The 27,097-nt window shown below is 27.6% G+C and overlaps 1 protein-coding gene across 1 annotated transcript in view; it reads left to right on the plus strand.

The window, feature by feature from the left end:
* Nucleotides 1-26,444, plus strand: part of LOC113386017 (voltage-dependent calcium channel type A subunit alpha-1-like) — a 33,708-nt gene extending 7,264 nt beyond the window's left edge. Inside the window, 25 exon segments of the mRNA XM_026623829.1 lie at nucleotides 153-212; nucleotides 325-435; nucleotides 4,087-4,296; nucleotides 5,647-5,783; nucleotides 6,098-6,388; nucleotides 6,537-6,710; nucleotides 6,808-6,954; nucleotides 7,018-7,121; nucleotides 7,199-7,501; nucleotides 7,651-7,911; nucleotides 9,037-9,177; nucleotides 9,360-9,566; nucleotides 9,658-9,767; nucleotides 9,770-9,816; nucleotides 14,920-15,030; nucleotides 17,653-17,736; nucleotides 18,638-18,829; nucleotides 18,958-19,049; nucleotides 19,127-19,280; nucleotides 19,514-19,641; nucleotides 20,733-20,935; nucleotides 21,017-21,228; nucleotides 25,615-25,656; nucleotides 25,659-25,828; nucleotides 26,369-26,444. Of these exon segments, the coding sequence (XP_026479614.1) occupies nucleotides 153-212; nucleotides 325-435; nucleotides 4,087-4,296; nucleotides 5,647-5,783; nucleotides 6,098-6,388; nucleotides 6,537-6,710; nucleotides 6,808-6,954; nucleotides 7,018-7,121; nucleotides 7,199-7,501; nucleotides 7,651-7,911; nucleotides 9,037-9,177; nucleotides 9,360-9,566; nucleotides 9,658-9,767; nucleotides 9,770-9,816; nucleotides 14,920-15,030; nucleotides 17,653-17,736; nucleotides 18,638-18,829; nucleotides 18,958-19,049; nucleotides 19,127-19,280; nucleotides 19,514-19,641; nucleotides 20,733-20,935; nucleotides 21,017-21,228; nucleotides 25,615-25,656; nucleotides 25,659-25,828; nucleotides 26,369-26,444 (3,767 nt within the window).
* Nucleotides 26,445-27,097: the final 653 nt, after the last annotated feature.

A 27,097-nucleotide genomic window follows, 5' to 3' on the forward strand; every position in this document is an offset into this window, starting at 1 on the left:
ACTACTATTTTACTCTTTTTTCTATTATTATACTATTCTACTTTCAACAATTTATTTTCTAGTAAATAATGAAATTTTCATTATACATTGTAACTAATAAATAAGATCATGTTCAAATTTTATATTATTGTTAAAATAATATTAATTTTCAGAGGAAGTAATATTAGCTGAAGAACGTACTACATCAGAAGAGAAAATACACATAATGGAATGTAAGTTTTAATTGGAAATACTTTTCAATTGTTTATATCTATAGTTTATTGACTTAAAATAATTCACATAAAAATATTATATATCGATTAATGATTTTTTTTATAAATTCAGCACGAAGAAGAACGGCAGCCAAAAGGAAAAAAATGAAGAAACTAGGGAAAAGTAAAAGCACAGACACTGAAGAAGAGGAACCTGAAGATGAAAGCGCTGAAGGTGACGACGGTAAGATACCAATTGAGATTTTATTGTAATAAATTTTCTTTTTTTTTCTTCTTAAAATAATTATATGCAAGGAATAGTTTTAAAGGAGTTACATTAATTACTATTGTTGAAATTTTCATTTGTCAAAGTTTAACATACTCCCTTATTTTATGAACTAATAGTGCCTCAGATAGACGTTTCTAGTGAAGTAACTATTGCTCATTCACAAGTTACTCGTAATATATTTTAAAAGTTTGGTATACATACGTACATTTTTTAAAATTAAATTTTTCTGTGAAAAATTACATGTTTGATTGGCCTAGCCTTCAGCTTTTTAACATCAAGTGTAATAATTATATTTCAAAATCGTTAATGTCTCTATCTTCAATTTCATCCAAAATATACAGAGTCGATGTCCTCTGCTTAATTGAAAATTACTTTATATTATAGTTATATTCATGTAACTCCTTATGAATTTTCATAATCTATAGATTTAGTATGATTTTTTCGAATTAACTTCTTTACAATTTTATATATTCTGAGGGAGCATGGAGTAATTTTTAGTGGTTACATTTTTCTCGTAAAATATATGAGATATGCAAATGAATTTTCATATAGAAAATATAATACGAGAAAATATAATACGCTCTATGCTCTTATCTTAATTTTAAACTACAACTTTATCTTACTGCATTCAGAATAGTAACTATAGGTATATTTTCTAACTATTTCACAAAAATTAATTAATCATCTCAATCAATAGATTTTTTTCTACTACTTTTTAAAAACTTTTAAAAATTCATATTATCTGTCGAATCAGGAAATTAATAAAAGATGTTAATTCTGATATCATGAAACATGTTTTACAAAATTTGTTTGAAATACTTTCTTGATTCAATAGATAGATTTTTTTTGTTAATGTATGTTTTTTTTAATCATTCTGATTTTTAATCATGATGTTTATGTCAATCACCAGTGCACAATTTTTGAATGTGAAAAATGAATGTTTCTTTCAGCACCGACGAAAAAGCTGAAAGGTACGCTGCGCAGATTATACCAAGTGGTATAGAATGAAATCATGACCATTCTAAATAACTGTAATATAAAAACCATCACTAAATATCTAACTATATAATCGTATTGAGAACATATTATTTGGATTTGTTTAGTTAACTACGGTTGCTTTTGAGGGAAAGAATTTTTGAGTCTGGTCAAAATTGGCTGCAAATATTTGTAAAATGTACTAAACTATTTCAGTATTTTTGTTTTACTATTTTCATAAAGCAATCTTGCTAACCGGTTCATGCATTATTGCAATTACTTTAAATTTAATTTAATTTAAATTTAAATTTAAATTTAAATTAAATTAAATTTAAATTTAAATTGAAATTAAATTTAAATTGAAATTTAATTTAAATTATTTTTCTCAATGGCAATCGTAGTTTTTCATAGCATCTGTAGGTGGCTGCCAGAACACCCGCGTGTAAATTACTGCTAATTGTTACTGTTTATCAGTATTATTGTTTTTTTGGTTGCTTAGGACTATTTCAACTAAAAGTTGAAACATTAAAACTTTGTGCTAAATTTAATAACGTTCGGAAAGATTCTGACAAATAAATACCCAATCCTAAAACGTACGTTTTGTTATTTGATACAAAAACACTACCGCAGAATTAAAGGCTGTGTCGAATTTGATTTGAGTATGCAAAATTATTATTGAAGATGAGCAGTATAAACTTAGAAGCTGATAATGAAAGTTCAAAGAAATTATTATATTCCACCTTTTCTCCTATGGATGTAAAACCTTATTGCTGCAGTAAATCAGTAACTTTATTCTTGCTACTAACAATTTTTTGCGAGGTGCTAAGATTAAAAAAATATATATAATATACAGATTTGAAACCAACCTAAATATCTTACCTAAATCATCAAAATTCAAATGAACAAGAAAACTTTATCTATATGAAACACTATTAACCAAGACCCAATGTTCTTCTTTCTTTTCACGTAAACTAGTCTTTACGTGAAAATAATATAAACTAAAACATCGGAGGATATTCCAATTGGTCGTTTTCTAACATCATCATACTAAATGATATAATATCTACTTTTTATACTTCTTCACATATATTGCCTACTATAACTTCACTATGATTTTACAGTAATCTCAAATACTATTACCAATATTGCATATTTATTTTAATATATTAGTAATAATTATCGTTTAAACATTTTTCAATTATGTTACAAATATAGTTTATTATAGATTTTATAGAAAACATTTAATAATTTGAATTTTTATCCATGTACATCAATTAGTTGTAGTAATTTTTTTATAGTTATTACGTAATACAGCTTACTAAATTAAACGTCATTACTTTTGGGGTATTTGTAAATAGATTTTCCCATTCCTATAGTGTAATGCTAAAAAGCAAATAATTCTAGAAATTTTTAATAAATATAGATAGAATCACGTAAGAAAATATCGCTTCATTTTGTGACTTGACTGTGAATTAAATTTGAGTGCCTAGTATCGAATATTAATGAATCATATTAAAATAGTATTGTGTATTGTTAGGGCTAGAATGTTTTCACATATAATTTTTTTTCTATCTTTATATCAAATTTGAAAGTATAAATTAATTTTCAATATAAACACTTTTTAATATAAATATTTTATTATTTTTGTTCAATGAAATGACATTCTAGCTCCTAAATATCTATTAGAGAGAATGTTACTATAGCGATTACGAGTGCATCACCTAGGTTAATCTAATTTAGGTTTAGGAAGAAATGTAGTGTATATCTGCTTTTGTAAATTGTTTTTATACTATGATATTCTGAGCAAATGTAATTAATACAAATTATACTTGAAAGTTCAGGATTCATAATATAAAAACATTAATGATAACAATGCACCTCACATCATAGATGAATTGAAAGAAACTTCTTTATTACTAAATGAAGTTTTCAATTCAATAAATCACTTTCACAACTATCACTATCATTTGTCATGAAATTACTAACACCATGCAATTTTTGTTTTACATTATCATAAAAATATCCAGATGAATATTAATGAAAAATTGTTCATTTTTGTCCAAAAAAATTTCTTGGTCAAAATTTCCAGTTTTAAATATCAATATACCGTTATGTCTCTCTTCAATAAAATAATATCATTTTTTTTTTCAAGTTATTTATATTAGTTTTTTTATCACACACCTGTGGCGTGTTTTGTTACCTATATTCTGACCAAGTTGTATGGAAAAACTTATCATTCTGTACACATGTAATTACATATATTTAATAGCTTCTAACTAACCTTGTAAACATGAATTTATTTCTAATTATATTTCATTTGAATGAGCTTTTGTTTGGCGAATAATGTAATATGAATGATCAACTAATTGTTATAAAAGCTTCACAAATTTATATATTAGTAACAAATAGATTCATTTGTGCATTTTTTTTCAAATTTTGATTTTTATATCTAATCAATCTCTCCGAAATGTGCATTTTTTTTCAAATTTTGAAATTACTAGTTCGCAATCTTATTATCAACGTCTGGATATTTTTACAACAAATATCATTATTATTTAGTTTTTACTGAAATGAACTAACTATTTCTATATTGTTGTGACCAATTGACTAAATAATTTTATTATGATGCAGGTTTTGGTAGGTCTGGTTACCTCCGCAGCGTCAGGGATCGCGGAAAATGCGCTGATTTTTGGCGGGCGGAAAAGCGATTTCGTTTCTGGATTCGCAAAACTGTGAAAGCCCAGTGGTTCTACTGGTTCGTCATAGTGTTAGTGTTTTTCAATACAGTCTGCGTTGCCGTCGAGCATTACGGACAGCCCGAATGGCTAACGCAATTTTTATGTAAGTAAAAATGATACTTTAAAACAGTGGTCGGGGAACTGGGGCAAATTTCTCCAAATGGGGTAAAAATGGACTTTTTGAGGGTAAAAAGTATGTGTTTCAGTTGATATTTACTGTATTTGTTACATAGTTCTCCGTAAGTGGGTAAAGCTTTCTTTGCCATGGGGGTATTATCTACTTATTGTTAGACAAAATATTTAGGAGTAATGATTAAAAAAGTTCCCCAACCGCTGCTTTAAAACAAACTTCTAAGGTTAAAATTGTAAGTAATTTTGTAGGATAAATTATATAAGATTAGTTTTTCTCTTTTCACATTAGTTATGTCACAACTAGTTATTGATGGTAGCTATCATTTAACATTGGAAACAAATTTTTTTGAGTTTCACAGTTAGGAGATGGAACTATTTCTTGGTGCGATCTTCGAATATTTTAAAATCTGAATGAAAAATAACGTTAAACGGCATGACTTTGTATCATACTTTAGATTTTATTACAAACTAGATGACACGACACACATTGTCCTGTACTTTAGTTTACAATTCAAAAGTTCCTTTTTTATAATCTATGCTGATATTTACCAATTGGTTAAAAATTATTGTTTTTTTTACACTACAGTCTACACCGAAATGTATATACATCCACCCATATGGATCTTAAATGTACAACTGCTTTAAATAAAATGATGAGAATTTGCTTTTTCTTATAATTAGTTCTCTTATCGATAACCGACGTTATTTGAAAAAAAGGAAATTACACAACTGAGCGCGAAATGGCAAAGGAGTCTAAATTATTTTCACTTTTGAACTTGAAAGTAAGATAAACCTAATTTCATAATTTCATACAAATTGGAGCACAGTAAAAAAATCAGACCCAAAGCGCTCCATTGACTTGAGTAAATATTCCGTACCCGATGGCAAAAATATGTAAATACTAACGTTAGTATGTGAAAAAAGGGCTGTTTTAGGATTTTCCCGGCAATTATTCGATTTTTTCTCGCCTTTAGAACCATCCTTGTACTTCAACAAACATTTTAAAAAATAATTGGCCAAATTGGTTCAGGCGTTGTTGAGTTATGCGCTTACCAACACATTTTGTGATTCATTTTTATATATATAAGATTAAGCACCAAAATTGTGACCATTTATCGGTCAAGATTTGACAATGATTTTTGTATTTAACCCGAGACCCTTCGAGGCAGGAAGTATAATGTATGCATACAAATACCTGGACTTGAAATACAAAAACCCTGATCAAATCTTGACCATTCATAAATATTCATATTTATATTTATTAATGGGTTTTAAAGTATTTTTAAATTAGACTATATATTAATACAATATTTTTTCTCAGATTATACCGAATTTGTGTTCCTGGGTTTGTTCATGATGGAAATGTGGATAAAAATGTACGCGCTGGGCCCGCGGATATACTTCGAGTCTTCGTTTAACAAGTTCGATTGTGTCGTTATTAGTGGCTCGATATTTGAGGTAATGAACTTAATTTACCGTCATATGTCAGCTAGATTAATAGTCAATCAATTTTTTAAATTTATATTATGTATTTATCTCAAAACAAATCTGTGAAATCAATTTAATTCCGTCTATTTTCATGTCTATAAAAGCATGCCTTTAAGCACAGCTAATTTTGAGTATAATAATCAGATATTCATGTTTAAACCGATTTCTTCCATATTGTAAAATTTATTTCTAAAAATATTTAACACAGAAGGTTATTTCTTTTATTCTGTTCAAGATTTTCACGATGTCAAGTATCCTCATTAATAAAGTTGGGCTTATTCTAGGTGATATGGTCAGCTGTGAAGTCTGGTTCTTTCGGCTTGTCCGTGCTTCGCGCTCTACGTTTACTCAGGATATTCAAAGTAACGAAGTATTGGGCTTCTTTGAGGAATCTAGTCATTTCGCTGCTAAATTCCATGAGATCCATTATTTCATTGCTGTTCCTGCTGTTCTTGTTCATCCTGATATTCGCTTTACTTGGGATGCAACTTTTCGGAGGACAGTTTAATTTTCCAGATGGGACGCCGGCGACCAATTTCAATACGTTTCCTATTGCGCTGCTTACGGTCTTCCAGGTAAGGCCAAAATATAAAAACATATTATGGTAATTAAATCATATTTTCAAATCTTATATATTGCACTATTGGTATATAATTCCATAATTTTGTGAAAAATGTGAAAATATAATGCAATTGATAATGTTGATAATTATATAAATTACAGATATTGACTGGAGAAGATTGGAATGAAGTAATGTACCAGGGAATAGCTTCGCAAGGAGGGCCAAGTGATGGAATGATTTATTCTTTATATTTTATCATTCTTGTATTGTTTGGCAACTATACCCTGTTAAATGTGTTCTTGGCTATCGCCGTCGATAATTTGGCGAATGCTCAAGTAAGTAGTAATAAAACTTATTCCCCATATGCGTAGTATAAATCTTGTCTATCACAATTCCTATTATTTGAACCTAATTATTTTAATTATTTTTTAGGAACTAACAGCAGCTGAAGCAATTCAGGAGGAAGAAAATAAAGAAAAACAGCTGCAAGAACTTGAGAAAGAAATGGAAGCATTACACGTAGACGGATCACCGCCAAGAGTTGATGGACTCGCATCGTCGCCAACGTCGAAAACGAAAGTAAGCATTGAAATTTTAATTTATATAATGATGATTTGGTTTTAATTTTCATTCATAATATAGAAGAAAGAGGAAGAAATAAAAATAGAAGAAGAGGAGGACATCACCGATGGACCAAAACCCATGTTGCCATATTCATCTATGTTTATTTTATCAACGACCAATCCGTAAGTATAGTCTAACAATACATATTTTATTTACCTATATTATTAAAGTTAACTTATGAAATAATGTTTCATTCTAGCATACGACGTGCAGCGCATTGGGTCGTTAATCTTCGTTATTTTGACTTTTTTATCATGGTAGTGATCAGTTTAAGTTCAATAGCCTTAGCCTGTGAGGATCCCGTGGTCGAATTTTCGACGAGAAATATTATATTAAATTATTTCGATTATGCGTTCACGTGTGTCTTCACGATAGAGATGGTGCTGAAGATATTGGATTTAGGAGTTATTCTGCATCCTGGATCCTATCTTAGAGAATTTTGGAATATCATGGATGCAGTGGTCGTAATTTGTGCGGCATTGTCCTTTGGTTTCGAAATAACGTAAGAAAATATATACTAAGTGGCTAATCATACTCTCATTTCCTTAGTAACATGTTTTCAATATTTGTTTGATATGTTGGTAAATGATAGAAATAAATAGTAAATTTTTATCCATATTCCTTTCAAAAGTGATTTTTTTTTTTCTCCAGCGGAAGCCCGGCCGTGCAGAATCTATCCATGATAAAATCGCTTCGAGTTCTTCGAGTTCTTCGGCCTCTGAAGACCATAAAGCGCGTTCCAAAGCTGAAGGCGGTGTTCGACTGCGTCGTTAATTCATTAAAGAACGTCATCAACATTCTCATCGTGTATATATTATTTCAGTTCATTTTTGCTGTCATCGCTGTGCAATTGTTCAACGGAAAATTTTTCTACTGCACCGATGAAAGTAAACACACTTTCGAAGAATGCCAGTGAGTATATTAAAACATCTAAAAAATTAAAATTATGGTAACATATATATATATTATTATTATATTTATGATTCATAAAAGTTTTATCCGATTCTTCTCTTATACAATATTGTCAATTTATTAATTAAACTAGTGGGATGTATGGCATCGTGCCTTAAGGCAAATTGCTGGAAATTCCCGTACCGTACCGAAATGTTCGAGGAATGTTTCGACTGAATGTTTTCAAATAGATTATTATTAATATTGTAACATTGTCTAATATTTATAAGAATTATATAAACTGAATTGCAAAGTTGAAATTATTTGTTTACAGTATATTAGAATCTGAATGTGAATTATTTTCGATACACAAAAAAATTTTATTTTGAAAAAAAAAAAGTTGACACAATTTTTTTTTCCAAAATCAATTATTTTGTTAAGACAAGCAGAAAGTTCTTTGAATCATTTAAATCTAACGTTTAGTTTTCTCTCAAAAACTGCCATTTGTTACATATTTATCTCCGTAACTTCGAAATGGCTGGACCTGCCTTTGACAAAAACTAATCAGCTCTTCTCCCTATCAATAGAAATCCAATGTTTTTTGAACCATTCAAATCGGTTGATCCGTGCGCTCGAAAACGTGACTGGAAATTTGTATCCATGCACACATGCACACACACATCCATTTTTTCTGATGTATGCCAAAATGTTCAGAAACCTTCAAAGCGTCAAGAAATGTAAAAATTTTCAATTTCGATTTTCTGCCCAACCTACCCTACGGGAAGTTAAAATCATTAGACATTAAGACCGAGCTTTCCATAACTATTCAGATCTTCATAATACGTATATTTGCTTTCGTGAGATGCCTCTAATCAGAAAAATTGAATATTAATTTGTTTAAAATGTGGTATTTGGTAAAGATGCACAAACATATATTCATACACACATACACGTATATATTAGTCTACGGGAAGTTTTCGACGTGGAACGTTCAGATTTATTTTAGTGAAATTTATTACCCTAAGAAAGTATAGATTACTTCTAATTTCTAAAATATTGAAAATATGCTATCTCAAATATATTTATACATCTACAAAATCATAATTGTTATTAATTGGGTATTAACCAAAATTTTGAATATTTCAGAGGTTCGTATTTTAAATTTGATAACGATGGGCCACCCAAACGCGAGGAAAGAAAATGGGAGGCACAAAGTTTTCACTACAATAATGTTGCAAGTGCTATGTTGACTTTATTTGCTGTACAGACGGGGGAAGGATGGCCACAGTAAGAAACATTACTGTCTAATTTCTCAATTTAACATTTTAATTCTAAATAATTCAAACAATTTAATTAAAAGTCCTAGTATTAACTAGTATACCAGCAATTTTTTCTAAAGGTTTTTGCATGAGATTAACTGTTGTCTGTTCTGTACAGATTCATTCCTAAAATTGTCTTTAAAATTATAGAGTGCTTCAAAATTCAATGGCTGCGACTTATGAAGATATGGGTCCTATACAAAATTTTCGGATAGAAATGTCTATTTTCTACATAGTGTATTTCGTAGTGTTTCCTTTCTTCTTCGTCAACATATTCGTTGCCTTGATTATTATTACGTTTCAAGAGCAAGGCGAAGCAGAATTGCAAGACGGAGAAATAGATAAAAATCAGGTAAGAATTGGGCCTTTGGTTATCAAACATACATTTTTTTAGGTATCATTCTAAATTATTTATATATTATAATTTATTTATATTTCTTTTAGAAATCTGTATAGATTTTACGATAGGGGCAAGACCTCTCGAGCGATACATGCCAAGTAATCGCGGAAGTTTTAAGTACAAAGTTTGGAGAATAGTAGTATCAACGCCATTCGAATATTTATAATGATGTTGATTGTCTTTAACACGTTATTGCTGATGATGAAGGTAAGCCATAATTAAAATCATTTATTAAAAATATAAAAAATTTAATTTAATCATTCTGACTAAATCAAATCAAACTTGATTCACCTAATATGCTTACAATTAGTTAACAATTAATTTTTTTAATCACGATTTATGTTTACTTCGAAAGTATTCAATCAAACTTAAAATTTATACAATCAAAATGAAATTTAATTTTTTTAAATTTAACAGATTTTAATTAATTTTAAAATTTTACAGATTTAATTTTTATTTTAAATTTTACAATTTTTGATTAATTTTTACGATATATAACAAAAATGTTTATTTTCAGGATATAATTATATTGAGATATATGCAATATTTAAAATTAATCGTTGATATACATCGATATCGATTATAAATAAATGTTACATATAAATAAAATATAAATAACTGCTAATGCAAGAACGTACATTACAAATTGTAAAAATTGTATACAGTTTGAGAATTTCGTTTTGTTTGAAAAAATCTCTGATTATTTTACCATCTGCAAAATATTTTATTCGATAATTTTAAAAATACGAACTAAAGACGTGAAAGTCTAAATCATATTTTTTATCATAATCTGAATTTATTAATTCGTTATACATAAGTAATATTGTTGCATATATTTCAATCATTATAATGTATTTTTGATGTTCACAAATGTATTGCAATTATTTAAGCACAACATATCAATTAGAAAAATGGCTTCACTTATGGGTTTAAAACACTAAGGAGAAAAGAATATAATGCACTTAAATACTGGGTCACAATACACAATGAAAAAAAAACATTACTTAACATGCACTATTTTTACCAGCCAACATTATATGAACTTTTGCTGTATATTAGAAGTGGTATCATGTTTGCAATTTAATAATTTTAGCTCAAACTGTTTCAAGTGAATTACATTTCATCAGACTATTCAAATATCACATCCATTTCGTCTAAATTTATGTCAAATATTATCAAATCAAAAAAAGCAAAATGTACCTTTCAGAGTTTAATGGGTGTCATTTTATAGTAAGAGAACGTACTTTTTTCAATAGACAGTTCAAAAGCTTTTTAGAACACTTGAATTACTTAATTCAATTTATACAAAAAATTATAGCTTAATTATTTGTTAATGCTGCCGATCCACGTGTTGCAATTCAATGGTGAACAAAATTTTAGTATTTTTATTTAAGAATTCTTAATTTCCATACAATATACAGCAATGGTTGGTTAACATTATTACACTACAACAAGAACATGTATGATACAAACAATGCTTCATATGCTTCAACAAGCTTTATATCTCAAAGCTACAAAGCAAACGCTGGCAAATTCAATAAAAGCTTTCGTTCAATCTTAAAAAATCTGAAAAACGCTTTCGATCGTTAAATTTACTAAACGCTTAAGTATTTTTGCATGCAGATTTTGCTGTGACTAGAGTATTTTTCTTAGTTTCTGGCGATGTACAATATATCATTAGAATATCATGAAAAAAATTAAATAGAAGTTCATTATCTAGCAACTTATGAACAATCACTAGTAGTTAAATTTTTTTTTAGTAAAAGCTCTTTTTAGAAAAAATAAAAACTTTGATACATAAAAGGAACAAAATAGTAATAAAAAGAAATGAAAATTAAAAGTAAATATTAAAAGCCAGATTGTAACTTACACACATTTTTATTATTTTTACTTTTATTTGAGTGCTGTGATTTGTTATTGTGATCGCACCCCACGTCAAATTTTTTACTAAGTGTCGTGAGCACAAGATATTTTAGTCTTTTTAAAATACTCGAATTATTATTTCCACAGCTGCAAATTTTCATTTTGTGTATGTCATTGTCACTACTTTCATTTCAATTATAACTGTTGTCTTATAATAGTGGTGAATTATTTAAATAAATAAATACTTGATGATACCTTTTCGTTGTACCAATATCTATTATAAAAAAATAAGTCGGGTTTTCCTTCCTGACGATATAACTCCAGAACGCACGAACCGATTTCGACGATTTTGCATTTGTTGGAAAGGTCTCGGGCTGCGTGAGGTTCATAGCAAAGGAAATTGAAAGAAGATTTTAATAGAAAAGCGGAAAACACTTTTTCTGTTTTCACATACAGCGTCATCTCGGATACTTAGCATGCACTACAAACTAATATTTATTTGACCGCTACTCATTTGTTTGACAGCTACTCATTGTTCTCTGCTCAGTTAATTCATGTGACAAACCGGCATTGTGTTCACTGTGAAATTGTGCAAAAAAGTAAAAAAATAAGTTATTTTTTCCTAACATTTCAATTGGAAACTATCAAATCAATCACGTTTATTGTGCAAATTTTTATTCAATTTCAACAGCAGGCAATTTTTTTCTTTTTTTAATTACCAAACGAAATGTTACATAAAATAAAACCATCTGGTGGTGAAACGGAGTTCGCCCGGTTTGCTAGCAAATTTATAAAATAAGAAGCTTCAACAATTTAACTATAGACTCGGTGCCTTGTATCTGATAATATCATACTGACGTTGATATCATAAATCATATATTAATTATGTAGGGTAAAATGGTTTCCTTTGCAAGATTCAAACTATTGTTTGAATACTATTATTAAAGTTTTATTACCCATGAAACTTGGTATTTGAAAACGGCAAATTAGTATGTATATTAACAACGATATGAACAATATTAGTAAAGTACCTCGTATAGATTTTTCATTTTATCATATCATTTATAGATAATTCAAATAAATTTGCAATAATCATGACCTTACTGTATCATACTTTAGACTAGGGAATACCAGTATACCGGTATATCGGAAAAACTATACCGGTATTCCGGATTGATGTTAAACTTGAATTAATCACAACCATTTGAACTTTAAATCTCATAATCGCTTAAACCAAATGTTTCGTTAGGTCGTTCTATTGTATAAACAACTATCAAAATATTATCTCGACCCGTCATTAAACTCCCTATCATGTCACAATGAATAGAATTCTGAAAAAAAATGTAACCGCTAAATTAATTATTATTAATTATATTATATCATCAATACCAGCTTACTACAGGGTAATCTTTACCTTTGTTCTAAATTTATACAAATTAATCATAATAATTACTGAAAGTTTTTGTTATTAAAAACAAGGTTGTATTTCAATCTTGAAAAATGTAAATCTCAACAACTATAAAATATAAACTATCACATTTCAAAAATAGTGACGGACTATTATATTGTTTAAATAAAAATACTCAACGAATATAATCGTATTAGGAGATTTTTCATATTATTTAATAAGAACATATTAAATTAGCTTGCAGTGGCTAATATCAAGATATAATTTTCATATTAATTGGTTTTATTATATTTAGACAATTTTCTTAACTTTTTTATAATAAAATAGTACAGTAGTACCAAATGTACAATGAGTAAATTTAAAAATGACATACACAATTAGCAGCTTGAAGCTTTTACATCTCGTTTTGTTTTGTATCTCTATAACCGTATTTCTAAACGTTTCAAAACTCTGAATTTATTCAACTTCAACAATTTATCTATAACTTTTTGCGTATTATGCACCAATTAGTGTAATAGTATATTTAATTTAAACTATAAAGTACATAAACTACACACAGGCACAAATTCAATATTTTATCTTACTCTTATAGGCACTTAATTTTTAACACAAAATATATACTAACACTATTAACATATTAAATCAAATTATAAATTAGTAAGTAGAAAATAAAAGATATAATAGTTCTATTTAAAATTACGATTGTAGACAAGTAGCGATGGCATAGTTGTCATCTATTTAACGATTTTTATATTATATTCATTTCGTGTAGTATCACAAACAATCAAAACTCTATGAAGAAATATTGAAAAACGCAAATTACGGATTTATTGGAATGTTCACAATAGAAACTATCATGAAGATTTTAGCGTACGGTGCAAGAGTAAGTACATTGTAGAATCGAAGAGAAAGAACAGATTTTTAGAATACTATTAACATGGTCATGTAATTGGCAAATTAAATAAATATATAGACTCCAAAATATTAGTTATCTTATGTAATGGCCATATTAATTAGTTTGTAATAGAAAAAATAGTGAATAATAGAAATTTAATTGAATTAACCTAAAAAATCAATTTTCAAATTTCATAGCAAATATCAAACATTGATATCGTTCAAAACAAGAAATTGTGCATCACATTACACAAATTTTTATATTTCAAACACGTGACCGACTAATCTATTAATCACTAATTTTGAAATTAATTAGCTTAGTAATTAGGAGCAGGTTTTGCTATGAAATTATTAATAAAATCCCGAAAGTATTCAATGATAACATCCTATCCAAACATAATCGAACATAATTCCTCCACACCACATTTATTTAAAAATATATCTATCATCTAATTGGGCAGTGTTGTCTTTTGCATGATTGTAAGCCAAAATGTTGAAAGAGACTTTAGTTAAACAAAATTCACGTTTTAAGCAATATGCTGAGCGCAAAATATGCATGTTTGTCTTTATGTTTTGCATGTTTGTTACTATTGTGTAAATATAAAGCACAGCAAAAACACAGTTATACTTGTTTACTATTTTAGTTAGTAGAAAGAACGACGACGGACAAAATAAAATTAATGGAATAGCATAAAATTGGGTAATGGGTATTATATGTTATTGTGATATAATATCATTGTTCTTGGAAATATATTGGTCGAAAGGGCAATTAACCCTTTCGACTCGGCGCCGTTCCGGCAGCAAAATTCATATAAATCTCGGAATTTGTAGAAAGGGTTAATTTTTTATTCCTGTTACGTTTTTTGATTTAGTACTATTTTTTCTGTTAAATTAGTACAGCGACTGGGTAGCACCCAGGCAATTTTCACTTAGCTTAAATTAAAATAATTCGATTAGTTGTCAATTTGTAAGGTACTTGATTCTGTTTCCTATCTAAGATTTGCAGTATATTTCCCATGATCAATGATGTGTATCATTTTCCAATAAACCAACGTTAAATCCGTGACTATAAAATTATTATGAAATAACTACGTTTCGACATGCCAAATATATTTTGCTAAGGAGAAGACACATTCGTATTTTAGTTTCACAATGCTCCGACTGGATTAACAACAGTGTTGAAGTTCATGAATTTGGTATTCACCGGACTATTTCTTATGGAGACCATTATGAAGATTTTGGCATTCGGATGCAAGGTAGTTACAAAATTTACTCGATGTTGTGACTGATTTCAGGAATTTATGAAGATTCAAATATAATCCAACTTTCTAAAGTATATTTAAGATTAAAATAGAAAATTTCAGTTGTCTACATATTATAGCCGGAATGAGTTTGATTTAGGTTTCTATTTAGTTTAGGACATTATTTACAGGAACTTGATATTTTAATTAGTAGCTATATTATCAGGATTAGGATTCCATAAAAATAGTTGTAGTTGCGATAAACATTGTCGGTAATGCACAAAAGTGCGCTGATATTCAAGTTATTGTTATAGGTTTTCTATTTGATAATACTTAATATTGGTTTTTCTTGCAGACATAGTTGAATAATTATTTTGCGAAGTATTTCTATTATTATGTATGAAAATCAATTATAAATGTTTTTTTTATTTTTGACAATGTATGAAATAAAAGTTAATTAGACCTATTCATAAAGTTCTTGAATTCTTGAAATGTACTTGAATTAAAATATTAATATTCAAGGGGCACAACCAGTGTGAAATTTTCAAAAAATCAAATTTTCAATTTTTTCATATTTTGATAGGTTATACCTTTAAAAATAACATACCAAGATTTTAAATCGATATCTTAAATAGTTTTTGAGTCACAGCCATTTAAAAAGTATATATATAGTATATAGTATAACGGTCATTTAATCTTTGAACGCGTTTTTCTCGAAACAGCATTTTCCGAATTTGCTGCAGCGATTACTCAAAAACAAATGATCCGATCACCATCAATTTTTCTTACGTTCTATATATAGTTCTCCGTAAAATGAACTATCGATTTTTTGATCGGATCTAAAATCGAATTTTGGCTGTCCAAAAACGACCAAAATCTTGGGTAAAATTCGATTTTTTTTAAGAAACGCCGTCATTTTGTCAATTTTTTATTTTTTTTTCTTTATCGTAGTTCATTTTACAAACAATATTATCTAGTTTAATGAGATTTTTTTTAAATTTCATCCACGTAGAAGGCCGGAATCACTGCTGCAATGAAGGCCTTTTTTTTGTCGCGCCGTTGGATATCGACGATAACTTAAAAAATATTGAATTTTTTTTCTTCAAAAATTTTACTATCTATTCCTAAAACATGTATAAATATATTCCTAAAATTTTGAAATGATTGATGAAGTAGTTTTTTTTTAATATAAATTCCAGAAATTAATTATAATTTAAAATTTATATGTAAAACCATCTTACTTATAGCATAGTTATTTTAAATTAGCGAGAGGTATACATTATTTATTTATTTTTTAATACTTTATGCGTGCATGAGAACTTGGGTCCTTATCTCTTTAGTACTAACTTCAATCTAGCAAATATTTCATTAAAATCTAAATCTAAAATATTAGTCTTTTAATAAATAATTCAATCGCTTTGTTAATTAGTATTCAGAGTATAATAGATTTAAATCAGGCGATTTAATACATAGAATAAACCATATTCTTCTAAAATGGAACGGATAAGTTTTTTTTTTTAAATATAGTAATTTTAGGAGCATGAAATATTTTCGGAAACGGTGTGAATATTTGAATTAACTTAAAAACTATATATTATGAAAAGGTAGGTGGTTAAAGCAGTAGTGGGACACCGTATTATTATATTTAAAATTTATCTTAGGCTTACAACAAGAATAATTTTGTACCGTGCAATTTGTAGTACTAATACAATAAAGTATTTTTTTTTAATAAAGTATAATGTAATAAAATTGGGATAATTATATAGAGTTTATTAACACAGCAGCATGTTTGAGTTTTGAGGTTTAAGTAAGGTTAATGAGTATTTCCACTACCAATTTGGGTATTAACATTCCATCATTAAATTAAATTTGTACCTACTCTATTTTAATTAGAGGTAGCTAGACTTTATATAGTTGTATTGACCCCTTAGATCCCGATTTAATTTAAAATATTGTGCACTGATCCAAACTCCTGTAAATTCATACTTCAGCAATAGAATTTGGAAACAATGAATTCTATTAATACAATTTTAACATTATTTTTTGGTATATGTGAATTTGAAATATGAGGTAGAAAAAATAATCATATTTCAGGTTCTGGTTCAGGTTCAGTTAAAATGTAATAGTAATAACTATTTATCTACTAATTCATTTGATGTACCCTGTCATAATATCCAAGTTCCTTAAAATTCATTCCACTGAAACGTTACCTTTATTGCAATGTAATTATAATAAAATTAATTACTAACAACTTAAGATACTCAAAGGACTTTGAAATATAACAAAAACTTTACACGATAAAATATTTTAGGAAATATTAATTTATGTTCAGAGTTTGCGTATATTGTGAGTATATTCTGACAATACAATATACTTAATATTTGAAAAATTAGTATATGTGGTTCTGGAAAAGTGATTTTACTCGTTTAATAGTTTGCAAATTACTTTTTCAAATTATCTTAAGTTTTTTATTGTTAGAAAAACATATTAGCTCTGGCCTTACTATCATACAAAATTAATATGAAAATTGTTGTTAGTAATCGCTCTGTATTATTTTTCTCCATTTAGTTATTTCAGAGTTCTTTGAGCATTGATTATAAGGGCATGTACATAATACTAATTAAATATTTTATACAGAATTTCTTCAAAGATCCGTGGAACACATTTGATTTCATAACTGTCATCGGAAGCATTATAGACGCACTTGTGGCCGAAATTGGGGTAAGCTAAATCATTCTAATCTATTTCAATAATATATATATATATATATATATATATATATATATATATATATGTATGTATGTATAACTAGACATTCGTTTGTACAACATTGATACTTTTTGTGAAACGATTTCATATGGTACATTGAATCAAAAGCTTAAAATATCATTCAAAAACTTAAATCAGGAAAACTGCAAAACAGAATAAAATACGTCCAGTACCTGCATGATTTTATATCTAATAATTAAGTTTGTAAGGTAATACATATTTTAAAAAAAATACCTAAAGGAAATCCATTTTACCTGAGCTAGAATCAGAAAAATGGCTCTGAATAAGTTTGATATCAAAATGATGTAAAAGTACACTTAATGGAATAGAGACAAATTGCAAATGATAAGAACTAATAGCTAAGAGAGATGATCTATACCAAATGGGTATAAGCCTTTATATATATATATATATATATATATATATATAAATATAAATGTAGGTTTAGATTTTTGCATAAATTCTGCTGCATAAGAGACCTATGTAATGGCAAGGCTATGTTATGAAGAACTTTCCATAAATATTAACAAAAGCGATGTGATTGCTATGCACTCAGGTGTTTTCCTCAGGTTGTCAGATAGAAAGCTTAACTTAGAAACCGCACAAATGTCAAAAAACTATCTTAGATGACATGGTCTTTCTCAGCCGGCTTCATAAGATAAAATTGACATTGCAGTTTATGTGTAAAACGCCTGAATGCAACTACATGACGTTATTGATAGTATTCAGTATGATTCAGTAGCATAATGTATGGAAGTTGGAGCGTAACATGGCCTTGTCATAACAAATCTAGCATTTATTATAATAAAATCAATATTTTTAGTTTATTAAGTATTATTTATTAATTGTTCAGGCAAATCAAGATAATCCCTTCAACGTTGGCTTTCTGCGTTTGTTTCGAGCAGCACGTTTAATAAAATTGTTGAGGCAGGGTTACACGATACGAATATTGCTGTGGACGTTCGTTCAGTCTTTCAAAGCACTGCCGTATGTTTGTCTTCTCATTGCCATGCTCTTCTTCATATATGCCATCATCGGGATGCAGGTAAAAAAATGTTCAAAAATTACAATTTTACAATTCAATTTTAAAATATAAAATTAAAATTATTTCTTATTTCAAATTTTATATTCAATTATTTCACCTAATAATAAAATACTATATCCTTCCTGCAGGTGTTCGGAAATATACAGTTGGATCCTGAATCGTCAATTACGAGGCATAATAACTTTCAAAGTTTTGTGCAAGGGTTGATGTTACTATTTAGGTAACGATATTTAATCACAATTGTTAATTCAATATAAAGTATTAATTGATTCAATAATGTCATAAATTCATTATCAGATGTGCCACAGGAGAATCATGGCCGAACATAATGCTTTCGTGCCTGAAAGGCCAGCCTTGTGATCCTTTAGCTAATAAAGGCGACGGGGTTACCTGCGGTTCTAGTTTAGCATATGTTTATTTCGTCTCGTTCATATTTTTTTGTTCGTTTCTGGTAAGTAGAATCTGTAAAATAATATATAATTTACTTAAAATTATCGTCAATAATTATATTGAAAATTCTATGACAATATAAATTTTGTTAAAATCGTTTATTGTGACTTCTGACTACATGACAAACTCCATATCTGACTTGTTCTTGTTTGACTTGATTTTGCAGAACATATGTATTTTTATTGACCATAATCACAAATATTGTCCAGTAAAAACACGTAATTAATTTTTTAGATGTTGAACTTGTTCGTTGCCGTTATCATGGACAACTTCGACTATTTAACGAGAGATTCCTCAATTTTGGGCGCTCATCATCTCGACGAATATGTGCGCATATGGGCGGAATATGATCCTAATGCTACGTAAGTGCTTTATGATATTTCTGTGATTTTTTATATGATAAAAGAGTGGGCGTAAGGTTCAAACGCGATTGAAGTAAAACTTTTTTGCTACTGTACAAAGAAGCTTTAAGTTAAATAAAAATAAATACATCTTATAACAATTTTGAATATTGTTTATTAGTGATATGGTGACACTCGTGATACACATATTTATTAGTGTCAAGCATTACACACATTTATATAATGATAAATTATAAATTATATATTTATAGTAGCATTAAAAATATGTATAATATTTAGAAACAATAATGTAATTAAAGCTATACTTCAAATATGACATGATCGGTTTGTCATTGTAATTAGCATTTAGAAATGAACCTTTATTAGAGAAATAAAGTAATTGCTGATTAATAGCTTCTATAATATTCGTTAATACAGTGATTATCGTAAACAACGCCTAAACAAATATTGTTTTTGCAACTTCACTCATCATGTAGTAATTGTGTTTGAAGAACTGATGGTATTTTTTTTACTTTTTCGCTGGCGATATAATCTCATTCTTTGAATAGCTGTAATATCTGTCTTGCCTAAAAAATGTTTTCCATTTTAATAATTTCAAAGATTTATAGAAACTACGAATAATATAAAAATAATTTCTAATCAATAAACTTACGTTTAGTTCACGGCACAAATGTTTAATTTGTTTTATTATTTTCAAGGAAAAGTGCAAAATATTCTTCTGATTCAGGCATTTTTCATTAAATCAAGATTTGTACTACGATGTAACTTTAAAATGTTTATTTATCTATACCGATTTCCTTGTTGTTAGCGGTACGCATACAACGACAGATCTCTATTCACATACACGACGACTAATCACAATCGACCCGTATAGAAATGATTCCATAGAACGCGAATGATGTACAGTTCTGCTGTAACGCATTTTCGTTGCATTTGTACGGATTTACACTCTAGTTTTACTTCAAAGCAATTTTACTCAAAAAAAAATTGAAATTGGATGAGTGATTTAATCGTTTACTTAGAGTAATCAATTCATCAATTACCATTGTTTTTTTTTTGAGATTACAATCTAATCAATCTTGTTATTCCAGTGGCAAAATTCACTATACAGAGATGTACGATATGCTGAAGAATATGGACCCTCCGTTGGGGTTCGGTAACAAGTGCCCTAATAGATTAGCCTACAAACGTCTGATTAGAATGAATATGCCAGTAGACGCAGATGGAAAAGTCAATTTCACGACGACTCTGTTTGCACTCATTAGGGAAAATTTAAGTATCAAAATGAGAAATCGTGAGTAACATCCAAAATTTGATTTTTAACTAAAACAGTATCATGCTGAACAAGTTCAATAATTATTAAATTTTTCTACAGCGGATGAAATGGACAAGGCAGATGAAGAACTGCGAGTAACTGTAACCCATATTTGGCCTTTACAAGCTAAGAAAATGTTAGATTTACTAATACCGCGAAAAAGTGAGCTGAATGCTGGAAAATTGACAGTTGGGAAAATTTATGCCGGGATGTTAATTTTGGAAAGTTGGCGGACCACGAGGTTTGGCCAAATTGAACCAGCTGGTGTACCGGTAAGCAAAATAATTGTTTTATATTGATTAAAAAAACTAATGATTACGTAACCAATATATGATTTAATCGTCTTACGTCACACAGAACATTTTTTACTATATTATATTTTAAGTTTTTTTTTTGTTCAATTATGATAAGCGTCTAAAATGTATTCGTTCATCGTTATATTTAAATATGTGTGTTAAAATCTGTCATTGTGTAGCAAATGTGTTTTGTTAATATATGTGTAGTAAATGTTACTACCTTTCAATACGTAATATTCAATATTGAACTACATATTTTATTAGAACTTAATCCAAATTCACCGCAAAATAACAAAATTTATTTTTTAAGTACAAATATGCTAGATACTTGTTTTATTTTTTCTCAAAAAGCAAAGGTAAATAATTTGGCAAAGAAGTCATTTTTATTTAATTTAAAATATCAAGTATCAATATATTATCTACAAGCAATTAAAAATTTTTAACTCAAAATATTTATATTAACGTGATCCACCAACCCCCGTAGAAACGTAAATATGTTGTTCCTCTCATAGTACGTACCAGTTCTATTTTTTGGTAGTTACCTTAACCTACCTGTACGTTTTTAGTATTTGTTGTGTAAAACCAATATAGATATCTTTAGAGTAATGTGTAGCGTCCAGTAAAGTGATTATTTTGTTTTGTTCACGCACTTTTTTTGAATTACCAAAATGACCAATTCTACCCAATTACGATGTTATTTTCAGGCGTATGATGGCCATAGCCCCACCGCCACACAACCGGTATTTATTTTAGAGTTTGCCTATTTCTTTTATTAAATTATCTTTAAAACAATGCACTATTTTTATTTCAATTTTTATTTTAGTTTCAATATTTAAAATTAAAAATAGATTACTTATAATGAATAGTTTAGGTATGGAATGATACTGCGTTTGACATTTTGGTAGTAAAATGATTTTTATTTTCTAAATTTTTTAGATTATATTTACAAAGATACTAATTACATTTACGGAGATAATATACAGCGCTTAATTAATAATTCGATTTTTTTTATTAATTACTGGAACCAAAATGTCTATGCGTTAGATTATTCAATCATAGTATCGCTTTGGAATGATTTAAACGCTCATGAAATTAAAAAATATATATATATGAAATTATCAAGAACCTATTTTTACACACTCATTATATATTAAAAATATACAACATTTATTATCTCTAATTATTTCTAGAAAATTTCAGTTCATTTTTCCTTGAAATGAAATTATCAAGAACCTATTTTTACACACTCATTATATATTAAAAATATACAACATTTATTATCGCTAATTATTTATAGAAAATTTCAGTTCATTTTTCATCACTTACATCGATTAATATGCATTTGAATTTGGCGCGGTAAATATTGATCGTATAAATTGTTATATTTGATACTTCATGTCAAAGATTATTTTTAATTATTATGAATTATTTTTCATTAATATAATAAAATTTCACATGATGAAGAAAATACATAGAGATTTGTTCAATAAAAGTTTATTTCAATTTTAATCATTTTGGAATTCGGTTAGAAAAAAAGTCTACTTACACTCCTAGTAATTAATTAACATTTTTAAAATATGAACCTTTGTACAGAAATCATTTGACTAAAGTTTCTATTAAGTAGACTTGCGTTTTAGTAGGATATAAAATTTTAACTGCAAATATAATAATTAAAAAAACACCAAATATAAATGCTAATATAACTTTAAAGTGAACCTAATGAGCTCATATATTAATGCTTTTCAAAGTTATCGCAGTAAATCTCAGTAAATGCCGAGCGAAGACTTGTAAAATATCATTATTATTATTATATTATAATGAGTTTGCAAAAATAGAAATCTTAACCGCTTTAAATTATAGTATTACTGCCTTTGATTCTGACAACTATTTGGCAGAGTTGAAATCTAGTACAAATTTTAAACTGAAATAAGTAGTACTTACAATTAGGTTATTGGATGAATTATCAGAATTTGTGAAATTTCTGATAAAAATGAAAAACGGAAAGATGGGAAATTTGCGTTATTAAATTGTATTTCACATAAGTAGTGTTCGAATTAATAATAGTTTTTAGAATATTATTTAGTTTTTTTTTTTTGATAATTTATTTTAAAGCACATTCGAAAATAGATAAAAAGTAGTGTTAGCATCATGGTTAAATTATGAGAAATAAAAAGCTCGTTTACCAATTTATCCATGATTAACACATGCAATAAATATATCAAATAGGATAAATTCACTTATAAAAATATTAATATGGTATTAAATTTGTAGCCTACAAAACGGACTTTAATAGCGTAGATAGGAAGTCCATCATTATGTCCTATAATTCTAGTTTTCTAGTTTATCTTTTAGTTTAGAAACCTTTAGATCACGTTATTTTTATCTCCTGCATTTTTGTAGAACAAGTAACTAAAAATAGTTTGAATAAAATTATTGGAATAAATTTTTAAATCAAATTTTTTTCATATTTTATTATGATGTTCTTAAGTGTATCGATTTATTCCAATAATACTATAGTAATGATTTAGAATTTTTAGATTGTACATAGTCACTCCGGCAGTTATTAATCAATTTTAAGTATGTTGGGGAACATAGATTTAGAACTACCTCAGATTGAATTGCCAATTTTTATATTTGCATGAGATTTTTTTAAGTTTAATCCTTTATACTTAACTATAGTAACTCTATAGCGATAACGCATGTTTTCTAATTTATTCTCTACTAAACAATTACTACAAATATTGATAGCTGATTCTATTACAAAACGTTTGATAAATTTGCATGTTTTTTTGCATTAATTTTTATGAGAATCTATTATTGCGAGATAAAGTTTCATATGAGACTACATTATTTTCTCTGGATATTAATACAACATATTTTATAATATAATATAGACATAACAAATGCATGTATTTATTATGAAAATTTACTATTTAATTTTTTATGAGTATATGTATTAACATATGTGTATTCACATATGTACATACATACTATATGCTATATAAATCAATGAACAGAATAAAAACTTAAGCACCTGCTAAAGTTAAAATAATTAAACTATTAGTAAATATTTGCTAATATTGCTAATGTTCTCATTTTTTATAACAATTCTATTCACTTCTATTTTATTATCACTATTTTTGTGAATTAAGTATTTACTGCAACTACAAAGTACTTTCTACAAAATATCGTATTAATCTGTTTTATATAAATATGTTTTATGCATTATTTTGGTTAAATAATGCCTTAGCTATATTGCCTATTAAAATATATTTTGTAATCTTTATCATTTTTTTAATTTAATTTATTTTCAATACTTTGAAATATCTATGTTTATGACAATTTATACAATAAAACTTCTGAGCTTTGTCTGCTGTAAGATGATGACCAAATTAATAGTTTTGAAATTATCAGATATCAATTAAATAAATGCCCGTTTATTCTATAAGTTTTGCCTGTTTCAATAAATATTAAGATTAAAATTTCAATAATTTATTAAGTCTTTGATTGATAATTTCTCGATTCCAGTAATATAAATTTCAAAAGTTATTATGTATTGATTTCTTTCGTTCAAATATTGAAAAATTAATTTATTTTATAATTTTTGAAATATGGAATTACTAATAGCTAATATAATTTGTAGTTTTGTTTATCTGTATTGGTTTTATATTATATTACTATTTTTTTCGATCTAATATTAATCATACGTATCAATTCATATAGGAATCAAATATATAAGTTTCGAAATTACTTTGCTCTAATTATTAGGCTTGTTCTCGATTTATAAGGAAGAGCCCGAAAGGCTCAATTTATTCGAATACAAATTAAATACATTTATTTTTTGAATAATAGGTATTGACACTACTATAAAATTTTAATATACAAATTTTTTATGACATATTAAAACTATGTGACCAAAATATTTCATGACATAGTAAAACTATGTGACCATCATAGTGGCATCGTTAACATTACCATCTTGGGTGGAAAAGGCTCAGATCTTTTAACTGTATTCTTTGTGTATTATTGCTAAATATAAAAAATATATCTAAAGTGATTTGAAGATGAATTTTATAAACACCCTAATTTGATACTTTTATATAAAGGAATCATTTTATGTTTGTCATTGCATAGCGTAAATACCATTTTGATCTCGATATGATTCCAATGTATACAAGTAACATTTTTTTCACAATCATGCTTTAAACTTTGTTTCGGACCTTTTATATTACTTAATTTCATAAAATAGTGGTTTGCTATATTATCGCACGGTGCTTTTGTATTTAACACATTGAACACAAAATCAAATTAAAACAAAACAAAACGAAATCCATCCGACTTTGCATCGCCGGTCGTGTGCAGAAAGCCTCGTTCTTCAATTGTTTACTGGACATGGCTGCTGGGCACGCTGGTTGCCCGCAGAGGGATCCAGGGCCGGATCTTTATCTATGGAGCAGCCTTTGATGACTCCTAAGAGGGATAATAATCATCGAGATGAGGACAGGAGGGAATCTGATGAACATGTCAATTCTTTGACGGCCTTGGTCAGAAGAGGCACCGCGAGGCGATCATTCAGGTGAGATAAGCATAGAGAAATATTATTTTAAAATTACAACAAAGGTTTTCCACAGTTTTGTCTTGATGGATATTCACTAAATGAAACAATTCTCAGGTCAAAAATAAAATACAGTATAGGTCTTTTAAAGTGGAAGGATTTGCTACTGATAGCTCTTCAATCAAGAACTTTTACTAACTTACTTCACTTGCTGTAAACTAGCTTATTGAAACCAAACTCATTAGGACTGTTCTTGATAATTTTTATAATTATCAATTAAAATTTTGTTTTTTATACTTATATGTATACCTTTATCAGCATTTTCCAAAGTTGAATTTTGCTGTCCTAATTCTTTATCTTTGCAAAGTATTCCGATTTTGGCATAACTTACAACACATTACTTACATCCAATTCATGTTTACTAATACATTAGATTTCTAAAATGATTAGTTACTAAATTTTTAAAATTACATGGCTAATAGAGACTGTTCTCAAAACTATTATTTATTTAGTTCCTCTTTCTTATTACTGTTACTCATATATTTTTCTAATTTTTTTCAGAGGAGGGAAAAAGGTGAAGGATGCTTTGCGTTCGGTAAAGTTCAACGTTCGATGTTTCCCTAAATGCTTCTATTAATTATTGCTTCAGTGAATTATTGGCATATAATTGATGTATGATTTTGAAACCAAAATTGTATTTTATGATTTTTTTTTAAAATTGTGTCATAGACAAACTCGCATTAGAGCTTCGGTCACACGTTGTTCGTTAACAAATTTAAAAATCAAAAAATTTTAAACATATATTTTTCTTATTGTTGCTTAAAAAAAATACATAGCACTAATAATAAACTAAACAAAAGAAATTTTAGCAATCGATGATAATTCTAGTTTATTAACATAGACTTTTTTGAGAAATGCTTTTACATACATATTTCATATTTAAAAATATATATATATATATATATATATATATATATATATTTATTTTGCATTAAAAATGGTTTAATGAAGTTTTGAGAAATATAAATTTATAATAGACTTGATAATCTATTAGGACAATGTGAGCATGACCGCGGCTTAAGTCAACATATGTATGTTAAGTCAACAATACTTACATTTTAATCTGAAAGTAATAATTAATATACCCTAATATTAATATAATATAAAATAACGTTATCTGTTCCGTAATCAATTTCAATTAACGTGCGTTTATAATTAAAAATAATTGGTTTCAAAAAATGATAAATTTGCAACACAAAAAATTTAATACATGATGAAGTGTATAAATGT

This window comes from Ctenocephalides felis, unplaced genomic scaffold (assembly GCF_003426905.1).
Source record: "Ctenocephalides felis isolate EL2017-DRISC unplaced genomic scaffold, ASM342690v1 CF-g0.4_SCAFFOLD_03571, whole genome shotgun sequence".
NCBI lineage: Eukaryota > Metazoa > Arthropoda > Insecta > Siphonaptera > Pulicidae > Ctenocephalides > Ctenocephalides felis.